At 35.3% G+C, this 23753-nt stretch overlaps 1 protein-coding gene across 1 annotated transcript in view; it reads right to left on the bottom strand.

Moving 5' to 3' along the window:
* Positions 1-23753, bottom strand: part of luzp2 (leucine zipper protein 2) — a 168549-nt gene that overhangs the window by 62463 nt on the left and 82333 nt on the right. The window contains exons 4-5 of the mRNA XM_008405682.2: positions 19323-19404; positions 13425-13487 (exon numbers count right to left, since the gene is read on the bottom strand). Coding sequence (XP_008403904.1) covers positions 13425-13487; positions 19323-19404 — 145 coding nt within the window. The remainder of the gene's footprint in view (positions 1-13424; positions 13488-19322; positions 19405-23753) is intronic.

Raw genomic sequence — 23753 nt, 5'->3', positions numbered from 1 at the left:
TTTTTTTTATGCTGTTCTCTAAAAGCTGTTGATTTTCATCAAAGCATAGCTTTTTTTATTCAAATTTGGGAGTGATGATTCTGGAAAAGTCTCAAAATAAGACAGAGGTCTGAACACATGGACACAAAGAAAGTAATTTGTGTTATTTTAAACAAATTGGAATGTGGCAAAAACCACACTGAAAACTGTAGACAGCCCCTTTACACAGAGTGTGATGAGTGGGTTCAAAGGAGGAAAGAAGGATGCACATACAAGTAATCTTGCAGATTGGGTGGTTGCTGGATGACCATTAGGACTATAAGATTGAGTTTTGCAGGCTGCTGTCTGCAATCTTTTAAGAAGAAGGAGAAAAAGCCAATACAAATAGGAGGTTTTTGGTTTAAGCCATGGCCAGAATTTGGAGAGTTTAGGCTTGATCAGTCGCTTTCCCTCAACAACCGATTYTGAAACAACTTATGATTTTATAGTGTGCATAGTGACAGGCTGATAATATAGAAAATTAAACTGCATTCAAGATGCAAAAGAAAATAGAAGTAATTTTGGTCAGCATTTCTGTTATGAGCTCTCAAGCTGCACATATAATTTGGGCTTTTTGAGTGTAATTAATTCTGACTATGATGATTCCATAGTGCATGTAAAACACTACACACAAAAAACATTGTTTCACAGTGGAAATCCTGGGTAATAGCCTATGTCACTTAGATATGTGGTTTTGTGTGAAGGAGTCAAGTTCATATTTGACCCTCATCTGAACTCTCCTTTCCTTGGGATGAAAATATTAAGCTTTACTGGTTTTTGCAGTATTCAGTCACATTCAGTCAGTAACTAGGGATATATTTGAGAGGTTTCTGATCATCACCAGCAGTCCAAAAACATTACTGTTAGTTTCATTGGTCTCTCTAAATTGCCCTTGGTCATGTGTGTGTGTGCTTGGTTGTTTGTCCTTTATGACTCTGTGATGGATTGGTGACCTGTGCAGGATGTACCCTGCCTCTCACCCAATGATCGCTGGGGATAAGTACCACCCCCCACAACCTAACAAGGACAAGCGGGTATAGGCAACGRATGAATGGATGGAAAGCAGCTACCCAAGCCAACCTTTTTCTGAAACAAAATATATCTGTTCTTATTAAACTGAGAAGTAACTSCTACTACTCACAGTTTCTGTCTAACTGGAAATGTGAGTACACAGGAATGAAACACGCAGAATAAAAAAAAATCATTATACCTGTCTGAAAACATGAAGTAAAAGATCTCAAAATCATACACCTCTCTCTCTGATCTGAAGAAATTTAAGAACAGATGAGAAAGAAAAAATAACGCAAAGGCTGCCAGGAAAACAACAACTTTCCACATCTTGTTTGGCAAATAAAGATCTTCATGATCTCCATTGTTTTTGGGAAAATATTGCTGGACTAATAAGAAATAAGTCTACCAAAACTAACAGCAATTCAGCAAAATGTATCATCTGGAGCTGCCTCGGTTTTGAGGACCTGGATAACTTGTATTGGATGAAGCCATGAATTTTAAAAAACACACAATAGCTTTGGAGAAGTTGTTGCCACCAAGCGTAGAATAAGCAGTTTTTAACAGTTTTTAATTTTAGAAGGTCAATTACTTTTTCACATGGTGCCAAGTTGGGATAGACAATAAAAAAACAAAAATGCTAATGTTTTAACTCAGTAAGAGTTCAGAAATCAATATTCGGTGGAATAACCGTGAGGTTTTCAATAGGGTTCAGTGCAGCGGTCTCTTTTTGAATTGAAAGGTTCATATCGCTTTTTGTGTCAKAGTATGACGGCGACTTCACATTATATGATTAACTTTGTCATGTGATTATATTAAAATTAAGTTTTTAAACACTCACTCTCAAAGACTCTGATGTTTCTCATATCTGCTATTTAAAAGTTGGTTTTCATTTTATCCTAAAGCAGGACAAACATTTGGTACTTATATCCACAGAATGTGTGTTTACTGCCCTTATTACATTTTCCAGTAACGATAGTAAATATATTTTCCTTTTCTACTTGTTTTTTCTGTTGAATATTCCAAACAGAAAACTATTTTTTTATATAAGTTTTTTTTGTAATATATAGAACCCAATCTTTTTTGAAAATAAAGTTCTATAATGTTGTAAAAAAAAAAATTATGGTCTGAAACTAACTAGGTAATCTGTGGCTATCAGCATTATGTTCAAAGACACTTAAAAAAGATATATTACCTGTTAATGAAACTAAAACTGCTGCATTGGCTATTTCACAGATGGTAACTGCAGTTTGTCTTTTTGCATATTGCAGCACTTTGGCAGCGTTGGAAGGAAATGCAGATTTAATACAAGCTGGTCTCAAGGTCCCAGAAGGAAAACATACTCTTGTTACTATGTGATACTGAAACAACATAATGTGCTTGAAGTTTTCACCAATCAATGTAAACTTATCATTGACTACAGATGGCAAAACTACTTTATTCCATTATTTTAAAAGTAACTATCACATTTCTTTTACAGATGTTGTTTTTGTGTACAAATTTACTATCTATAGAAAGATGTCCTCACAAGGGTTTTTAATCAGATCCAGCGATCTCTGCAAGCTTCCTGAGCAACGGGTTATCAGCTTTAATTAAAAAAAAAAAAAAAAGAAATAACACAGCATTAGGAACAGAGCAGTTCACAAAGTTGCTTATCCTGACGTCATCTGTTATATAAGTGCCCCTGCTGATAATAAATCTGCAAACAAGAGTGCCAGAGAAGGATCTCTAGTACAGCACAGCAGCATCTACTTTAGATGTTCACGTTTGTAAATTTACTCTGATCACAAAGAACGTCTTTTAAAGCCTGCTGCAGGCAATTTGAATCTAAAGTGTGTGAGCTGTGTGTTAGCACACATATAGTGCAAGTAAATATATACACAGTGGATAAAACAAGTATTGAATATGTCAAAAACAAATTCTCAGAGTAAATATTCATACTAGAATAATACAAAGAAATCAAAGCACATTAATCAATAAATTATGAGTACACAAATGGAATGACACAAGGAATAAATGATAAACACAAAATGATTTACTAAAAAACACAGAAACAAACCAAGAAACCATCTGAAATCTGTCAGTCATCAGAAATCATCAATCTGTTTATGTGCAGTTGTGTAATAACCTACATATGATTTCCCATTACTAAAGTGTTGAACATTGTTGTCAATGGTGAGACAGACCTTCACAAAATGTCTTACAGTGATAATGGTTACAAATGCATTTCTGACCTTCTGAATGTCGCAGTGTCATTGTAGCCAATGGCTCTCACATGTAGAAAAAAGAATGATGATGAAGAAACTTGTTCAAAGTTTGGTGTATAGGAGTTGGACTAGGCTATGATATACTGGGACAGCACGGTAAGGTCAGACAAGGCCAAAACTGAGCTCTTTGAATGACATTGCAAACACCATGTTAGGAAGAATAATGGTTCTGTAAAGCACCTCAAATATACCAAGCTTATAAAAGTGAAGGCTCATACTGGCTGACTTTAAGGATGGATGAATGTGGGAATGACAATGAAATAAGACCAGATTTTCAAGCAGGACAATCAGTCCCAAACACATATTCAAGGAAACTCTTAATTGATTTCAGACAAAGAAAGAAAAACGACTAGAATGCACCATTCAATCACCTGACAGTTATCCACTGAAAATCTGTAGAGAAAATTGAAGATCAGAGTGCCTAAGAAAGACACCTTCAAGATTTGAAGACAGTTTGTGTGACAAAATGGCTCAAAATCACACCTGTAATGCATGAGACTATTTTCTTCAAACATAAGACATATTGAGGCTGTCACTGCCAAAGAGGCTTTTCCACAAAGTATTTTAGATTTTTCTCTAAGTGTGTTCAGCCCTCATTCCTGAGGCATTCCCATTTTTAGAATGGTCACTTATGGACTATTCKGTTTTACTTGTTCGGCATGTGTGTATTACGTAGGTTGTTTCTCATATCTGGTTTAACTAATGACTTCATAGGAAATATTTAAAAAGAGAAAAACCTTAAAATGTTCAATATTTATCAATCCCTACTTTGCCTGTTCGAAAGCTTAAGTGCGAGTGCAGCATGGAACAATTTACGAGTTATGATAAGGACTCCTCCCTAGCGTCTTTCACTGCCAGAGGAAGTCAAATGATGAGCGCGGCACAATTTAATGTCGTGAGGTGATTAAATAAAGCTGGATAACATATCCCACCACAAGCTACTTAGACATGCCTGTCTCATTTCTTATCAAAAGCAAACTTTTTGATTGATACCAGTAATGTAATGTGTTCCCCTTATTGTGTGTGTGTATACATCGCAATGTCTTTTTAAATATAAACACTACGGTGGACTCAATCGTGTCATGACAACTTTAGCACACTTACAACTAGTCTGCTGCAATTTATCCACAAAATGTCTTTGTGTGCCCAAAACACAGGTCTGTTTCCATTGGTGTATTTCAAGCATGTTAGATTTGATTGTCTTCATGTTGTAACTTTGCACTGCACCACAGTTATCTGTTTGCATGTGTTGCAATGTATGCGTTGCAAAATTAATGAGTATCTTTTCCCAATTTGCTTGTGTTTTGTCAATCTGAGTGTCTGTTTTTTTTTTTCTAAGTTGAAACACACTGGGCTGATGTTGGAACAGCTGTATAAACCATTTAGCCCCAGTCACTTTATCTTGGAGAGGAGCTCTTTTGTAATGTTCATGCTGCCCGTTGTCCAGATTACATTTTCTCTCCTCCTCCCATAATTTGAGAGCTTCTTTTTTTCTACAACATTGGACAATGAGAGCTAGCCATATTATGCAGTGAAAATGGRGCTATATTCATGACTGGCTGAAAATTACTGAATGGATAATTTGAAAATAGACATCTCTTTGACATAGACATATGTCAAAGAGGAGTTGAATAAGATTTCCAGTAGTGCAATGAATAAGGTCTGAAATGTGACTAAGTGGATATACATGAGGCTATGGTTTGTTGAGAGATACTAAAGCAGTTCATTCAAATGAATTCATGATGTTCAATAGTTTACTGTTTTATCATTTTTCTTTCTTTTGTCCATAGAAATTTTGAAGTCAATTTCTAGCCATTTAATGAGGAACTTTGATAACCAGTCACAAGAACAGAAACTTAAAGAAGAGTAGAGGATTTTCAAAACCACCACACCTCCAAACAAGGCAAGCAGGGATGCYACTGTTTCACAATGGTAAGCAGCTTGAACATCAATATTTTGTTTTCATACAAASACATGCTTTACTTGTAAGAAAAAAATGTGCTTCTTCTTCCAWCAACAAATATGAAAATATATTTGTTACATTGTTTTGCACAACAGTAATGCTCATCTGCTCTGATGCCCTTCATGCAAGCTAACTTCAAGTTCCTGGAACATTTCTTTAATATTTTGCATGTACATATCAAATTAATTACTTGTTGAATTAAACTGCACAACATCTTGACCAACAGTCTCTGCACTATGTAAAWCTAATCATATCAATTACATTGAAAGTAAGAGATAACACCAGGGTTGTTAAACTTTTGGATASAAATATCATCCTTTACCTGTGTAACATCAAATCTATTTGATGCAAACTGAGGCAGAATTGGTAACTCTCTTAAGCTCTGTTGGTGCTTGAAGACCAAGGTGTCATAAACTGAAAGAATATGCTCTTAGCATGGAAAGTAAGAATAAGTGAATCATAAAATTGAATTAAGCATGCCTGACACTGAACTTGAAATGTGCAATATTTTAAGTGAATTCTTAAGTATTTTTAACTTCTCAAGCCATTTAAAAAAAAAAAAAACATTCTGTCATTTGGCTGAAGTAAATCCTAATCAAGATTKTTCTTTACTAATCAAAGGCTCATTGAAGCTACAAGAAGATCTAAATTTGTTACTCAATAGATGCTGATTGTGTGGGAGGACATTTACCAGCTCATCAATCACAGCTGATTGCTTGTTTTTCTTATAATCTTTAGCTAGTCCTTGAATAAAAATACACGTACTTGCATTTGGCATTTTTTATGTATTTTAGCTTATCTCTCCTAAATAAAAGGTGTGATGGGAAAACTGAGTTTTAAACATTTTTAATAGCTTTGATGTTCTTTTCAAATAGTCAMAATTACTGCAATTATTTTCTTGTACTCTCTGATATGTTTGTATAATGTAATTCATAATATTCCGTAGCAGATCTGCATTCATGAATTTGCTGCATCTAATCAGAGGTTTTTATAATATTTCAAACCACAATGTCTGTAACCTTCATACATGAAGACATTGTGACTGGACGAACAAAAACAGTCAAATTTGAACAAGCATCCTATTCTACTTAAATCGAAAACTCATGGCCTACATCAGACTGCAGAGATTGGGAAATATATGCAACCTTGCTTATCTGCAATGTTTCTTTCATTATAACTGAAATATGAAAAAAGGAAAACATAACTTACTATATTAAATTAAAGGACAAAAAAAATATATACTGTATCTATAGAGTTAAATGGTCACTGTTGATACCAAAGAAAATATGACAAAAAAGTGGATACCTTATTTTKAGACTTTGAACAACTCTAGCTCTTTAGTGTTTAGACAACACTATTAACTATATATGTCCATGTGTTTGCTTGGGCAACTCAAAAACATTTTTCTGTATAGGAGAAATACTCTTTTCATGTTGAAAATCATCCAAAGTTAATCACAAAGTATATTCATGAAGGCTGAGGAAAGAACATAAGACTTTATTTGAGCGACRCATATAAGTTCACTTAGGTTAATCATTTTCTTGAAAYTTCAACAGYGTTATTCTTGCTGAGTTTCTTGTCAATCATGACTGYGGAATAATACGTTAGGTCTCTTGTCTCGGATGCATGAAAGCAGCAATAAGGTGCAAGCCCACCTGTGCACACAGAGCAAACTGTAACCTACATGCCATCCAACCTCTCACTATACCTATGATTTTACCAGCTGACATTTGCTCTTAATGCATGTCAACTGTAAAATGTACATGACTCAGGCTTGATGGAGTCTGGATGGGTTATAGAGTGTATATCTGCCAAGTTGCTATATTTATTTAATTTTTGCCACACAACCCTAGACAGGATGAAACAGGTTTGGAAAATATATGGACGTATGACTCAACTCAAAAATTGCGACCTGGCATTCACCAGTAATGAATGGRCATAACCGTCTGATTTCTACAGACAGTGTCTTCAAAACTAATTTATATTCATCCCATTGATACCATATTATACAATCACAGTAACCAATGTACATAATTAGGAATTGGGAGATGTCTTAATATTCTTTTTTTTTTTGGTAAATTTTGTTTCACACTAAACCCCTTTAATATTAAAATATATTTAAATTGTATCACGGTATTTTGTTCATAATTTGCATCAACTAACTATATGTATCATTCACATATAAAACTGATTATCTATAACAATACAATTTTTAAAACTTTTTTGTCCAAGGCTTCCTAAATATGCATATAGGATACATATTCAATTTTCGGCTCACTTCATTTTGTCACCTTTGTTGSTGGCATTAGTATCACAAAAACATCCAGCAATTGTTGTGATGCCAGTAAATGTTTTTTTTCTCTGCCATTTACCCAGCAAAATGACATTCTGAAGACATGAAAGGAGGCRGACAATGATGTGAAGCCATTTTAAACCAAAAAAATWTATCAGCATCAACAGCTCTGAGCCGGGAGTGTGGCAAAACTGTCTATTACAATGCTCTTTGAGAACCTGATGAGTCCCAGCAGGATCCAAGTCAGCCTGTAAATCATTCTCCCGCAAAATACTCATAATAAGCCTTGAAAGCAAATCATTGATGACGGCTTGACAGTGAATTGCAGCCATAAAGCTTCCCCAGTGACACCATAACAGACCTCACAATGATATGCAACATAAAAAGACATTCCAAAAGCRTGGACTGATGTAAACAAAGGGTATTGTTTGCTGTATAGATGTTCATTTCAGCTTTGCCAGGAATTACTATGAACTTCACAACAAAAATCACATTTCCGTAACAATGGCATTACACAAAATGTTTTGAGTTTGCGTTCCCAGAAGACAATATTGTTTGAAAATCTGTCAGTCAATAATGAAGAACCAAAGCTTATTGCTTATATTAACAAAATGTTAATGTTTCCTTGTTTTGATTGTGTGATAAACYAGGGCACATRCACTGGCCTATATAAAACGCATAACAACATGTTAAGAAAGTTGTAATTATTTTTTTTTTGGAATACCTTTATCTTTTGGAGTGACTGTCATGATTGTTGCTGATGTTCTAAGTTAGGAATGGAAGTGGTCAGAGAGTAGAACTTACATGTATCTATACAAGTACAGTAAGCAATCCTTTTCCATAAATATAGCAACTTAATTACATTCTTTAAAACGTTGTTAGCTTTGCATAGACAGTTTCACAGCCTGATGAGGACTTATTTTCCAGCTTTTTAAGGTTTTCAGAGTGAGATAAACATCAAAGAATAGTATGTTAAACCTATTTAGTTTCAGAATCTCCTCATTAAAAATATCCAAATCAACTGTCATTGGTAGCCCTTTGAATTAATAAAAACAGGAGTCTTTTATCACCTGTCACAATTATGACCAGTGSAATAATGTGAAACTGTGCTTTATAAGTGTCAACATGTAATATAATATGAAAGCATTGCTTCTTTATTTCAAAATAACTTACAACAGCATTACTTTAAATTTGACTTATGTAATATTACCACAGTGATCTTGTCAGTAGAGCATAAAATATTTAGGTGCAATGCCTCCTGTAGAGTACATATTCAAATATTACCATATTTAATGTCATGGTAAAGCAAAGGGATGCATGAAGAGCTCAGCTCTAGAACAAAGTGCTTGATTTGTTTGCTCATAACTATTTTTAAGTGTTGTCAGTYATACCGTCATTAAGAACAGATAACAATCTATGTAATTAACAAAAGTCATTAACAATCTGAACATTTTTCTGTGAGTGACACTGTCATACACTATGCCTCAATTAACTTTATCTGTTGTACTGCTCCTTCTCATCATTTGGTGACTGCAATATGCATCACTTCTGAGTCCTTCCACCCCCTCTATAGTTCTCAGAATACTTCAGCACTGGGGTGAAATGGGTTAGCAGTCGGGCTAATCCATAAAAACAGTTTACTTTTAAAAAAAACTAATCACTGTCCAAGTATTAAACAGATAAAAACATCAAATGGTTTGTTAAACTGATTATGTTGGAATTATGTCCAATTTTAATTAACTGGTTAGCCATGAGGATACCTCAACTAACTACTGTTGAACATTAATTTGTCAACAAAATCCATCCATCCATCCATTTTCTTGCACCCTTTTTCCCTCAGTGGGGTCGGGAGGGGTGCTGGTGCCCATCTCCAGCCAACGTTTCGGGCGAGAGGCGGGGTACACCCTGGACAGGTCGCCAGTCTGTCGCAGTGTCAACAAAATAATTTGTCAAAGTTTGACTTAACCATGCAAACTATTGTTGCTAAAAGTGTCCTTGATGCCCAAAGGCTTCCAGGAATCTCATGGATCCCRTTGGAAAGTAGAGGACCAGCAACACGTCACCCTATTTTTAAGGTTGTATTTTGAGATATTCGCAAGAAAGTAAGTTGGCAGTATTTGGATTTATAAACTTAAGATAAAGCACATATTACAGGAAAATATATACAAGGAAACATCCACAACTGACAATTGTCTCAGAATAGTAGTTATATTCAAGGAGACATATTCTGGCTTTTGTTATATTTACAATTATGTCGCACACACAGCAGACCAACAAACATACATGCACACACGCACTCCTCATGTTTTTGGTCATGCATGGGGAGAACTCTAYGCATTAAGAGCACAGGCCAGGATTCAAACTCAGAACCTTTTAGTTGTAGGGTAACTAAACACTGCRACATCGTGCAGCCTCAAAACAATAACAGATACAGGGAAATGTTCTTATATTACTCTGCATGTATCTGTGATATAAATGTCAACAGGATACATACAAGTAGTCCTTTGACTTCTATTGACCACAAACAACCTGTTCTGTGATTGCAAAAGCCCTCAAACCCGCACAATATGTAGATGTGTAGCAGAGAACACAGACCTTAAAATGTCAGCAGTRATGCAGCAGTGAGGACAACTGTGTATTTATGAAATCATTTCTCCTCTGATCTTTCCACTGCTTGCTGCTTCAGCCTCTTGCCAACAGTGTAATTGTGAGTAAGTAACTTCTGCACTAACTTTGCTGTAGCACGGCATTTAGACAAGCTTTCATTAAAAGGGGCTGATAATTTGCTGTCTTACTTCAATTACAGCCCCGTTAACTTTAAATCAAGTCTAACAGTTGCCAAAGCTGTTTGCCAGCTCTTTGTTTTGGCCAGATTAGTGTGTGCATTGATGACTGGCTTATGATAATGAGGATTAGTGGTAGGACCCGGTTCAGAACTTGTGAAAACATGGAATCATACAAAAGCTACAGTGGCTGTGACCAACACTCTGCCACTTTCATGCAACTTCATTACTGTTTCTGTAAATCATCCAAAATGAGATGTTATGTGGAAGTTAAGGAATCTCTAATTGTCAATCACAAAGCTAAATCATGGTCCTTTTTAAGGATTATTTAGTCAGTTAAACTGATCTGCTGCAGAGTATTGCAGATGTGTGCAAACTCCTGCTGTGAAAATCACTCGATTGATTATTGAAGTATCTCTGCATTTCCCTGATTACTTCCAGCAGAGGGACATCCAAGAGCAAATCTAATGCATCTCATCCTAGAACACTCATACCAATGTCTTAGTGTGTTTGATATCACAATGAAAGTGCATTAATACACAAGCATTAATATTCCACTTTATGAGGCCTTTGTACCTGCAGTGATGACTGATAGTAGAATATGGATTTGCCATGGAGGTTTCCCAGAATCAAATCCATATCAGTTGCAGCAGAATGTAGCTCTGCACCACGGTGTGAATTACAGGGTAGAATATGAAACCTAGTGTTTCCATCACAAGTGGAAACACTTATAACAAATCCCCAAGTACTAGGTTTTGGGATTTATGTAACTATTTATTCCATGTTGCCTGTGTTCATGATATGGAGAAGATAAAAATAACCTTTGAAGTCAATGATTAGATATTATTCTGTTTCCCATACTGTGGCTGAGCTACGGTTGTCCGTACAACAATATAGTATCTTTAGTACCTTTAAGGTATGTATATATTTTTTAAAATAAGACAATTTATACATTTTCTTCTACTTTACAATTATGTAGTACTTTTGCTGTTTTAATCACAACTATAAAGTMCCATTAAATACTATGAGGTAAAYAGAAGTGTAAAAATGTAAAAACAGGAGAAAGTAAACAAGAAAAAGTAAGAATGTCTTTTCAGTGCAGTGTTTCCCAATGGGAGAGAACAAGAAAACCTCTGGAAGATCTTAAAAGCTTGGTGTACTAAAGAACCTGTWCTGTATAGGTCAACTTTTCCATTCTGAAATAAAGTAACCTTTCTTRCAACTTTTACATTATAGCGTGTGCTCAGTCCAACTTYATCAAAAGACTAATRCAAATAAATAAAACAAACAAATCATGAATGCATGTGGAATKACTGCATCTGCTTTCACTGTTACAAGTGAGTCATTTTAATATCCAGGAGGGACTGATTGAATTATTCCACTTGGTGATTTTGGCCCTTTGTACCCTGCTATAGACGGCAAGGTGTTCCCTCTAGGCAGAACTCTGGAAACTGTTGATCAGTGAAATATTGTGACATCAAGTTAAAATGTTCCAAATGTGCCATGTTTCTAGGGGTCAGGAAATCACAAATAGCAAAAAACACACACACAGCATATGTTTTAATTGGGAACTGCATAGCAGACAGTGACAAATGATGTCACCAATGTGTGAGTTGAAGCAAATGTCAACTACAATTAAAGGTGCATAAATATAAACCCCCATAACATGTAAAAGAAAAAGAAGATAGATTAAAAATGGAAATTTGTTTATTTTAAAAGCATCTTGAAAAGATGTCTTATGTGCAAGAAAATGAATCTGATTCATCTGCTGTGATTCACATTGTTTGCGTGTATCTTTGATAAATTCACAGAAACCTGCACAGTGACAGGTACTTCTCAGAACAGCTTGACTCCAGTAATTTGATGTCATTATGTCATTGTTTAGTTTCCAGTCTGAGTCACTTAATCATGTTACTCAACAAAAGTTTAATCAGAACTGGTCCCCAATTAATTTGAGCATCTGCTGAAAAACTACTTTTCACAGTGAAGCTTTGAGCAATATTGTGTGATTTTTCAGAATAGTTTCATCATCTTGCTCTGATTTAATTTATTAGCTTGATGCAATTGAAAACATTCTCTGTTACTGTATYACATAAATATTACACAATATTTTTTTCTTCCATTGCCTCAAAGTTTAGATACAAAAACCAATTATGAAATGGGTTTGTATTGATTTCACCATAGAGGTTTATCTGTTGGAAGAACCTTTCTACATTTGTAAAGTCTTGTATATTGTTTCAACCCTTTCAGAAATAAGCTTCCATAGATCCTTATTGATCTGTTAAAAAGACATTTTGTATTTATAAGCCTCTGTAAAAATTWATTACATGGCACTGTATGATTTTCATTTCAATTATCAGTACTGCTCTGCAGGAGTCCCCTTATTTTCTTGTCACATAACAACCTAAACAACCCTTAGGCAAAGATAATAAAAGAAAACTCCAGTGTATGGGCATAGAATATCTTTAAAGTCTTACATGCCCAACATGTCCCATTAAAGGCAGGTGTTATTTCGATTTCTTTTATATGTGCAATCTCGTCCCCCCCCCGCCATTTCTGTCGATAACGAGCTGAAACGTAAATAGCAAGGAGTCGTAGTGAAAGTTTAGTTGGAGTGATGTTTGCTGAAGTTTTTCCACAAATGTTTAAGGCATCAACAGTAAAATCCATGTGGTTGTGTAAGACCTGAAAGTTTTCATCTCAACTTCTTTGCACTAATATTGACAACCACGCACAGCCTCTTTTCTACTTTGAAAAGAGGCCAAATTATCATTCAACAATTGCAATCATGGCTGCAGTGATGATCAAAGAATGCCCTCCTGTGTTCACAAAACATTTGAAAAAACCCTTGTGGTGTTCAACCCAGTGTATGTCCACCTCTGATTGAAATTAACAAGGCCTTTCCTTGGTCCCCTCAGATTGTCAGAAGTCATTTGGCAAACTCAGAAAATCATTAAATCAAATTGATCTGAACAATRCAAGGAGGCAGAGAACTTTGATGGGTAAATTACGACAAGATAGATTTGATACATGTACCTTATGAATGTGTATTGGGTTTCTTGTCAGCATTGGATGATWCTTTGATGACTCACCTCTTGTTGTAAATCCTTGATGATTTTTGTTTTTTTCTCCATCTCCACTTTCAGAAATTTTATCTGAGGACAAAAGAGGAACAAGGAACAAAATCAGAGAAGCAAACAGCGTCTAAGTGTGTATCTTTTTAGTCAGGGAACAAGGCAAAAGGCACAACCAATTGAATGGTCAGAGAAAGCAGTGTTAAATTCTCTATCCCAAATGTGAGTTCATATAATAWAGATTTAATTATTGTGCGAGGAAAGTTGAAACAAATGTCTAAGAGACAGATGCTTCAGACAAAAAAAAAAAACAAAAGATGTTTTTCATGATGCTGCATAGTTATATTTTTAAATCTAAGGCTTTAACTTCATTTTTAGATGCTCCAGTGGGAAACAAATCCTCTCGCATTCACATTAGTATGCTTTTGTCAAACAAAAGAGAAAAACAAAATAACGCTACTGAACTGCCACACAATGACAACATAGTCCGGTTAAAAATGGGTCACAAAGAATCAGGGAAAAATGTCACTAATCTTCTTAAACAGCTTTGTAGTCTAGCCTATAGCAAAAATTACTCATGCCTTTGGGGAGAACAGTTTTAGCTCCAGATTACCACACATTTGCTTCATTACACATTTGCTGCAAGTAATATTGAAAAAGAAGAAAAGAAAAACTCTAACTGGAATCAAATACTATGGATTTACTGTAGGCACTAAAAATTTATGAGTTGAAAGAAACAGAAATGCTTCTATTTTTTAGTTGATTGTTTTTTTTTCTTTCCAGTGAATAAGTCCAGAACTTACCAGTTGACTCACATTGCTACACAGGTCTTAATTACATCAAATGCCACATTAAGTCACTGTCACTGCCTCTAAAAATACAAAGATAGAAAGAGCGTTACATTTGAGCGCTAACTGTTATTTCATAAAATTGATTGTGACCCGGCCTCTTAATTGCTGATTGCGTTCAGCAGAAGCACAATGAGAGATGAATTTGAATTACTGACATCATACATGCTCATACAAGCATGAACATGTTTGCAGTTATATATAAAAGTGAATATAAAAACAGTGACAGTGAATAGAAAAAGCTAAACRCCTGTGATACAATGKAATAAAACTGATATGTCATTTCAAACTTCACTGTGATTTTTATTTGTACAAATTAAATGGAAAAGAAAACAACACTCTCCAAGATAKAAAACTATATTAAACACCTTTCTATTGATATTTGATTGAATTGAGTTTCAAATTAACATCAGCATTCAGCCTTCTTTGTTTACACATTTCTGTGGGATAGTTTATTTAAAATGTTTTTCAGTGTCCATTCCTCAATTTGTAATAAGTCAATGCAGTTTTGTGTGTCCTTCTGKCATTGGTAGCACATCYTAATTGGAGTAACAKAATTACACAGTGCTGAAATAAATCAAAGTAATCAGGTGGAAAATTTTTCCATGATTTTTTTTGTTAATCCAAAGAGTTATTTTTTTKAGTGATTGACATGTTTAGGGATGGAGTTCAGTCTCTAAGAGTGGAGATCTGAGAATCATTTGACAAAAAATCTCAACTCAGTGAATATTGGTATGGAGATTGCTACCAGTTATATAGAGACTTGTTTTTCTAGTGAGGAAGAAGGCGTCCCAAACTGGTACCATCTCGGTTATTTGGCATTATCTTGGGCAAGATTTTAAATGGATATTCTCATAATACTCTCTACAGATGTTAAATTCACAGACAGATTTCCCCCTCCAATGTCTCATTATTTGAGGGAAATTGAACAAGATTTCCAACATCACAGAATCTGTTGCCAACAAGCACTGCCCCAAAGATACATATATTTTAAAAAAATAACAAAAAACATTTAAGTTTAATGAAACAAAACTTGAATGTTTCATCTAAATTCCAGAATGTAAGTTTAATCCAAAATTAACATTTCCCATATCCAGACGGACGTAGGTCTCATTTTGACTTGAAACCTCCATTCGTCTGCTTGAAAGTTGAAGATGAAGATGGATTTTGCTTTTTAGTATTAATGTGAGTTCAAGCATGGGCTCAAACAGACAAAATGGCTTCAGACACAGATTTTTAAGTGGCCTAGAACTATATCTGACAGATGATYTCAAAAGTGCTGCAAACTACAGGYCCTTATAATCTTACACATTTGGAGAAGTTTTGCAGAGACAAAGTCGGCAAATATTGCATGTCAAGATGCTAACACAATCTTATCAAAGAGTACAGAAAATATTTAGTCTATAAGTATTTAGATATTCATTCATCCCAATGTAAAGGCTCTTTTAATTCCAACGAAAACTGCCACATGAGATATTTTCACTCAMGTTAGCTGTGTGTAGATTGGAGGTATGTTTGAGTGCAGACTTCCAGAAATGTGATACTCTGACACACTTATTCCCAATTTGCTCCCAGTGCCCGACTTATTGGTTTATATTTTTATTACGGCAGAGTGATATCTTTGTTTTTGGCAACCCTTTTATCAACAGCTCAGCATGGTTTCCCGGTACAGGCGTGAGCCCTGTGAGTATGTGCTTATTTCAGCCAAATGGAGGTTCAAACACCAACTGCAGATGGCAAATTCCTGCCATGGGCAACCAAACAAATACATTTGGTGTGTGTGTATAAGACAGATAGGCTGAGGTTTTGGAGTTTGTCTGTTTTTTTTCCCATTCCTAAGAGAGTATTTTTGCTTTCGCAAGTGTTGCGTGTCCTTGAGAGAGGTCGTCAAGATAGTCTYGCGGACAAAAAGGAAAAGATTCATAGGGCTGGTGACCTCACGCCAGGTATACACCCCAGGGAATAGTAAACTAAGTCTTGCCAGTTGACTCACATCCCCAAGCAGCACATGATAACATCGAGGTTCATGTTTGAGCCTTTCAGTCACTGCCACAGCCTGAGGGGATGGTTAGAAAAGCAGCAACAAGAAAAATTGGGTTTTAAAGGAATAAACAGCACAAAATAACAAACCTCATTTTCAATATGAAGTTCAAAGGCTATTGTTTTAATTACTAAGTTTTAGACATTTACGTATAAATTTTAGATTTTTAAAAATAAATTAGGAAATGTTTAGTTTGTAGCACTTGTTTTTTTTTTTTTTTACTTTGTTGACAATGTCTAACATACTGATCAGGAGTATTGTACTTGTGGGACTTAGATTATGCTAATAAAATGCATCTAAGTATTGAGCCAGTGTGGGCTGTCAGAAATGCATTTCTTASAACAAATACAGAGGGTAAATATGTGAAACTGATTAGAATGACCTTAATTTTTCAAATACAAGGCACAAACAGTTTACCATATAACTGAGCTAAATAACAGGATATTTATTTCATCMTGAACAAGAGGATTTTATTCTAATCCTATAATTAAACATGGAAATTTACACTACTTCAGTTCTGACTGACTGGGAAGAAATTACACATATAAAGTCAGAAATAAAAYACCCAATCAACACCACAATGGCATTTATGACATAGGTTAAAGCAGCAAACAAGGAACATAAACTGGTACAACARAGAATGCTTTCATCCTTAGTTGTCAACTATTTTATTGTCATCTAAATGGTAAGAGGCAGTTATTTAAGATAGTAATTTCTATGTTCTGGGCAGAAAAAAAAAGTTTGAAGGTAATGTAAAAGTGGAAGAGAACATGTTTCAGCATCCACATCAGTGGAAACTTGACATTCCAACCCGTAATTGTGGCTAAGCCATTGCTGTGGCTAAGCCATTGCTTAGCCACAACTTATGCTATGCAATTTGACATTTTTACATAATACATTGAAGAAGAAGCCACCCAGAGGTTCCAAGAACTCACATATTGGCTGGCTGGGTGGATGAGATTGTGCCATGGCAGTGATTACTCACACAAAGGTTAAAGGGGTAATGCATGACTTTAGGAGGCAAGCTTGTGTCACCCTTTAGCATCAGCTATGTTCGATGTTTCTGACAGCTCATAAATCTCTTTATCTTGGATAAAACATGTAAGTCAGGTGTCGGATCTCTCGCTTTGTGTCAGACTTTCAAGCTACAGAAGAGGAAAACCAATACATCCACTAGAGGAGAAGAGTGTTTCAAAATGYGGCTGTGTATTTTCTCAGGATATCTGAAGGCCTTGGCATAAAATATGAGGCAAAGGAAGACTGTCTACTGTTGTAAAGACATAAATGCCTTAAACTATCTTTACATAACAAGAACAAGTTGAATTTTGAATAATTGGGAGTGAGTCAGTACTGAAGTAGCCTCTGTTCTTTTTAGTACCAAGCCACATGCATGCAGTGAGTCAGTCCTGCAGTCCAATTTATAGCAGATAAACTATTTTATTTAACAAGTGAGCAGGAATTGTGGAGGTAAGTAAGTTACACAGAAAGTATTTCTTTTGACTGAAAATGTGAGAGCTTATTATTACAGGTATTGTATAAATGCAAATCAATCTTTTTGCAAAAGCTGGAGGTCAAAACTACTAATTTAGAATTTAAATGACTTGTGTAAAATGTGTCCTTGCTGATATGACATCAGGATTAAATTAGAAGGTATTTGCACCCTAACAGTTTTTTTTATGTGTAGGTTTCAGATCATCAAACAAATGTTAATATCAGACAAAGATAATAAGACTAATCATAAAAAAAATAAAACATTGTCCAAATGATTTATTTTGGGAAAGTAAAATAACTATTCAAACCAAACAGACAATAGGTGAAAAAAACAATCTCCCTCTTATTAAGTCATGAATGGGCGCAAAAGCTAAGTAGAGTTTCAAACACCACACCTGTACCTGATTACAGCCAATCTTGTAAAATCAAGAATTTCTTAAATATAATCTGAGGTAGATGATAGCCTATAACTTACTTCATGTAGATATGTTAATCTACATGATGYAGATTAAAATATCTACTTTTAAAAATATGTGTATTGATCTCTAGTAACCATCTCCTATAGTTGCAATATCAAAAACCAGATAAGTCTGGTTTTTGATAAAGCTCACAACTCTAAACCGAAACTCTGACACAGCAGGAGAAAACCTTTTGCCACATCTTATTTGTTTGGTTCCAGTTCTGAAACCCTGATCTAATGTGTTTAGATCTAAAGCTCCATCACAAGAAGGAGCTTTAGCACTAAATACATGAAAGTGAGTCAGTGCTGAAGTGACTTCTTATAAATCTGAAATAGGAATGAATAGTGATGCTTATATTTATCTTTGTTTRTCCTTCTTAAAAWTGTGTCTGTCTTCAGTTTTGGAAGTAAAAGGGAAAGCCAATGTATCAGTATTCATAGAATGTAGAAATCATAAACTATATAAGAAAAATAAATTACCTTTGTAAATGAGTTAGACTTTTTATTTAAAGTCTGKGTAGTTTTAGCAATTATGAAATATTTGGATAAGCACACTATTAACTCAATTTCAATACTTTGCAAAAGAAACTAAATAAACAGCAAAAACCGTCCATCTGTAATATTATTTTGCAACCTAAATTATGTACGGTCACTCTTCACTTCCCTCTGAATAATGGCAGTGTATTCTCTGCATATCTAATGGCCTAAGAATGTGGTTTAAAGTAATGATGTCATTTGCTATAAGTAACATGATACATTTAAAAATCTGTGAAAATCTGACTATCTAAAGAAAAGTAACTTTGTTGAGTAAGTTACTGAAAATAGTCATGAAAACTTTTCATCAGCTTATATCACAATAAACACATTAGATCAGGGTTTCAGAACTGGAACCAAACAAATAAGATGTGGCAAAAGGTTTTCTCCTGCTGTGTCAGAGTTTCGGTTTAGAGTTGTGAGACGGAAGAAAAAGCCAGCTGCTGCGTAATGAGCGTCGATCACCGAGGGGGGCTGTGTGACAGGTGACGGGGCTGGTTAGAGGAGACCGAGCGCTGATGGTGAGGTCATCTCTGTCTTACCGTGGCCTGCTGCTTTTCAGCTTTCTCATTTGCCTCATCCAGCTGCTTCTGCAGGGCTGCCTGGAGGGACTTCATCTCCTCTCTGTCAAGTGGCAGGGAAGTGAGAAACACCCTGTTAGCACATCGTCCTTACACTCTCCGAGCCCTTTACTACTCCACCTCTGAATGGTTTTCTAAAGCACACTCCTTTGAGAGAAAATAGATTTTTGTGTAGAAACAACTACTACTCACAATAAAATAGTTTTAATTTWGTAGAAAAGGCAAAAAAAAGCAACACTTGATTTAAGCTAATTTATTCACAATGATTTTAATAGTGGTAGATTTTCTTAACAAATGTTTGTTGTCAATCTTTGGGGAAGAAAAATCAGCATTTTGCAGTACTATTCCTAAATGCAATACAATGCTCAAAATACAAATTTACTATTTTGTTTTCTTACACAGTGCCTTCCAAAACAGTTCAAAACCTATGAATGTTTATATATATATATATATATTTTTTTTTTTTATAGTAAAGCAACAAATTAAAGTGTATTTGTCTGAGATTTTTTATGAGACAGAGCAGCAAAGAGTAGCACAAAGTCAAACAGGAAAGAAAAGAATTAACATTTTCAAATGTACTTACTAATAAACCCTGAAGTGTAYATCATGTATAACTATTGAGCCCTTTTATTTTTATCTGCATCCTGGTTTCCAAAGGAACTTACCAACTAAAAATCAAAAAGCTTACACTTTAAAATTAAGAGCAGTGTTTCTTCTTTTTGTCTTCTTAACATGTCCTGGKGYTTTTATGGATTCCAATAAGACAGCTGACAAGAGCAAGAGGCAAACCTCATTCGGATTAGGGAGACTTGGGCTCTTTTCTGGAGCCARGCTTTGGCTCTTGGGGCTCAGCCAGAAGAATATACAGGAAGTCCCCTCTCGGTGGGCCACCACATGCAGGTAAGAACGGATCAGTTGCCATGCAAGTTGAATGACAGGCAAAAGCGTGGTGGGGATTCTCAGCCCCCGGCTGAGTGTCTTGATTGAGTTTTCCACAGTGAGCAAGACAGATGCCCCTTTGTGACTTGAGGTTGGAAGAAGCAAAGGTTCTGAATGTTGTCTGTGCTTGTAGTGCTGGCAGCATAATCTGGTTTTAGGACATGGAATGTCACCTCACTGAGATGCCAGAGTTGTTGTGTCGGGTTGAGTAGTCCCAGCAGGAAATAACAGGACTCACAGCTTGAGCTCTGAAATCAAATTCCAGGAGAGGAGCTGGACTCACTCCTCCTCCGAAGTTTCCCAGGGAGAGAGGTGTCAGGTGGGGTGGGGATGCTCATACTCCTCTGTCTGAGTGTCTTGATTAAGCGACAGGGTCGCCTCTTTGCAACTTCAGGTTGGAAGAACCMAGACCATTGAACATCAGTTCAATGGTTCACTTGCATCATTTACATCAGTTMWGATTTYYAGGCCTTTTTGGAGTTTCTGACCAGAACCCAAGTAATGTTCTAATGATAGACTTGTTGCTGGAACAGAATTTCCATAATAAACACTATGTTTGAGCACAAAGTGGTTCATATCAGGGGCATTAATTGGCAAGAAGAAAGCAACTGCACCCTTAAAAGATCCTGACTGCAGTTTGYCATAATCATTGTACGGAACAAAGCTCAGATAAAATGAAAGCAAAACAAAGATTTTTAGTCAACATATAATAAATATATGCGTGGCAGAAAACTAACTCTGCACATTATCTTGGACAAAGCTTCCACTTGATAAGTTGGCATGTTGGCAGTATTATGCATTGTRGAAATTGTTTCTTTTGCATGGGGAGTTCAACTTCACAATTGTTATTTATGCCATTTAATTTGAGAATACAAAATCCCTAGGAAAATACATCAAAGTTTTATTTATTGAGGTTTGTCATTGTAAGAAATATTTAAAAGGGGTCTATAATGCAGGGTCCTATAAATAATATTTTTGTTCCCACTTCTTTTTGAGCTGAAAATGATATATTCAACTCAGTTCTTGTTGTCATGAACTACTTGCATCATTTACATGAAATTTGCGGTTAACATGCTCAGAACTCAGTTTTGCATTAAAAAGCCTGGTTAATGATATGTGAATTTGGACACTTTTGAAAGATACTTGATTTTTGCTTTTTCCAATGACATTTTATGTATTCTCTGGAATGACCCACAGAGTTTTTAGCCTGCTGTGTAAAAACTGTTTTTGCATTTATTATACATCTAGCATAAATGTAAATGGGTGTTATAATGTTGAGGCTATTTCTGTACTGTTTGATTTTCCCGTGCACAGATAACAGCAAAGCACAATGAATTATATATTAAGTAGGCTGGTGATGTGAGTCCTTGCTTTGAAAAAATGCTTGTAGAAATCACATCACAAGAGGCAGCCAAGTTAAATTCAAAAAGTCTACTAATATGTCTAAACATGGCTGTAAATTTAAAAGTGCATAGGGCATAGGGAAAATGTGGTGTAATGAATCTGCAGTACCTTTCAAGATAACAGCAACAGTCACTTTATAAAGGATCTTGATGCTTCACAAATATTTCAGATGCCAATGGTCTTGTCTTTTAGTGTAAGACCAGTAAAGCATATTTTCTTTAGAGTAATCAGCATAATATAAATGCCTGTATCCAAGACAAGGAAACAGTTTGAGGTACAAACAAGCAAAACACTGTCCACGCTGACAAAAGGGATACACATCACTCTAGTGAGGAAGTAGCACATGTTTTTATAGCAGGTTCAGTCGAGTTAATTGTTGATAATCAAAACATGGAATGTTATGTTCCAACCATGAGTGTCTTTTCTGTTGGRAAACATCTCTGTTCTGTCACAGTTTGGGGTAAAATTATTTTCAGAAAGCAATCAAATCTCTGTTAAGAGATGTCAGAAATAAATGACTTGCAATGAATCACCTGTCTGCATCTGCCATAATGGAGTCAGCAAGTAATTGCTCTTGGCAGCCGTGGAAATCCAAAGGTGGATTAATAACACCCTGAAAAAAACCGTGCCTCCCAAAATGCTAGGTAAGCAACACTGAGCCAAACTGCTGCTTTATGGTTTTTAGCTTGATGACATGTGAGAGCTGCCATGTGATGGACTATTGATTGGCGATCAAGATCTTGCTCACAAGACTTCTATAGCCTTTCAGAGAGCATGTGAGGCGACACGTGATTCCTGATCATGAAAAGACGTATTACACACTTTTTTAATCAGATGATACTAACTGGTAAAAAAAAGAAAAAAAAAAAAGCCCTAAATATCACAGATGGCTGTTCGTATGTTAGGGGAATAAAGCCTGAATAATCATGTTTTAGGTACACTAGTTAGTTTCTTATTTTTCAACTCCTGCTTGCTTCTTTCTCTACCATAAATAAACTAGACCACACCATCAATTATAGTAAACAGCATCAACTACAGTATGCAGCTTTTTTTTCCTATTCATATTTAGATTCTTCGTGTAAGCTTAGAGAATTGAAATACACAAATCTCATTAAAAAATATTCCGTAACTTTAGAATTTATGTTTAACATGTAACATTCATTATTCAACTAAATAAAATCTGATTTTGTAAATGTACTGTTTTGTTGGCATCGTTTTTCGTTAAAAATTGCTTCAAGTAGTTATTACTCCAAAACCTGAAAACCAAGTCAGATAACTCAGTGGAAACCAGACAAAGCCACCTTCTGAATAAAGGATGTTTTAAAGATTGCTTGGACAGTCTATAACTTCACTAAGGAAGCTGGTTGTTTTACCCACTTCGTAATTTTGTACTTTTGCATCTTCAATTATATACAAATCAAAAAGGGGGGGAAAAAAAACAAGTGATCTTTTACAGGAGGTTCTGAGAGGACCAAGCATMGGTTTGTTGGGGTTTCTTGGAATCAGCTCTGCTATCTAATTCACATTTTGTTATATAATTCAATCACAGTCTTTTAAAACATTTTTTATGTGCTGTCATAATGTCTCATATTTAATAAGAGTAGACTCAACTGTGAAAAATTGTTAGCAACATGGATCCTGATGGATTTATATTGTTTGTGTAAATGTGTTTAAAATCCATCAAAATGCAAATTTCTTTTTATCACATACATGTAATTTGGTTAGAGTACTTAATAAAATATCCTAGCTTGTTTGAGGACAAACAAGTTTGACATTTTGAACGGATTCAACATAAAGGACCAAAACATAAAACAAAATCAAACTGCAATAGTGATGTACTTTTTGTATGTAATTTTTCTATGGCTTCTGTTAAAAGCAAACTAAAGTTGACACAAGTTAATTCTTACCGGCTGCTTAAGTACATAAAAACAATGGTTAGACAAAAGAAACATATCAAATTGTCCAAAGGGACAAATTGACCAGAGGCCATTTATGAGGATGGGTTCAGACTTTTATGTTTTGATTCCAAAAGACCTTGAAAACTATCTT

Source organism: Poecilia reticulata, linkage group LG3 (genome assembly GCF_000633615.1).
Source record: "Poecilia reticulata strain Guanapo linkage group LG3, Guppy_female_1.0+MT, whole genome shotgun sequence".
NCBI classification, from domain to species: Eukaryota; Metazoa; Chordata; class Actinopteri; order Cyprinodontiformes; family Poeciliidae; genus Poecilia; species Poecilia reticulata.
The sequence above is the reverse complement of the archived record's forward strand: the minus strand, read 5'-3'. Positions and strand labels throughout refer to the sequence as shown.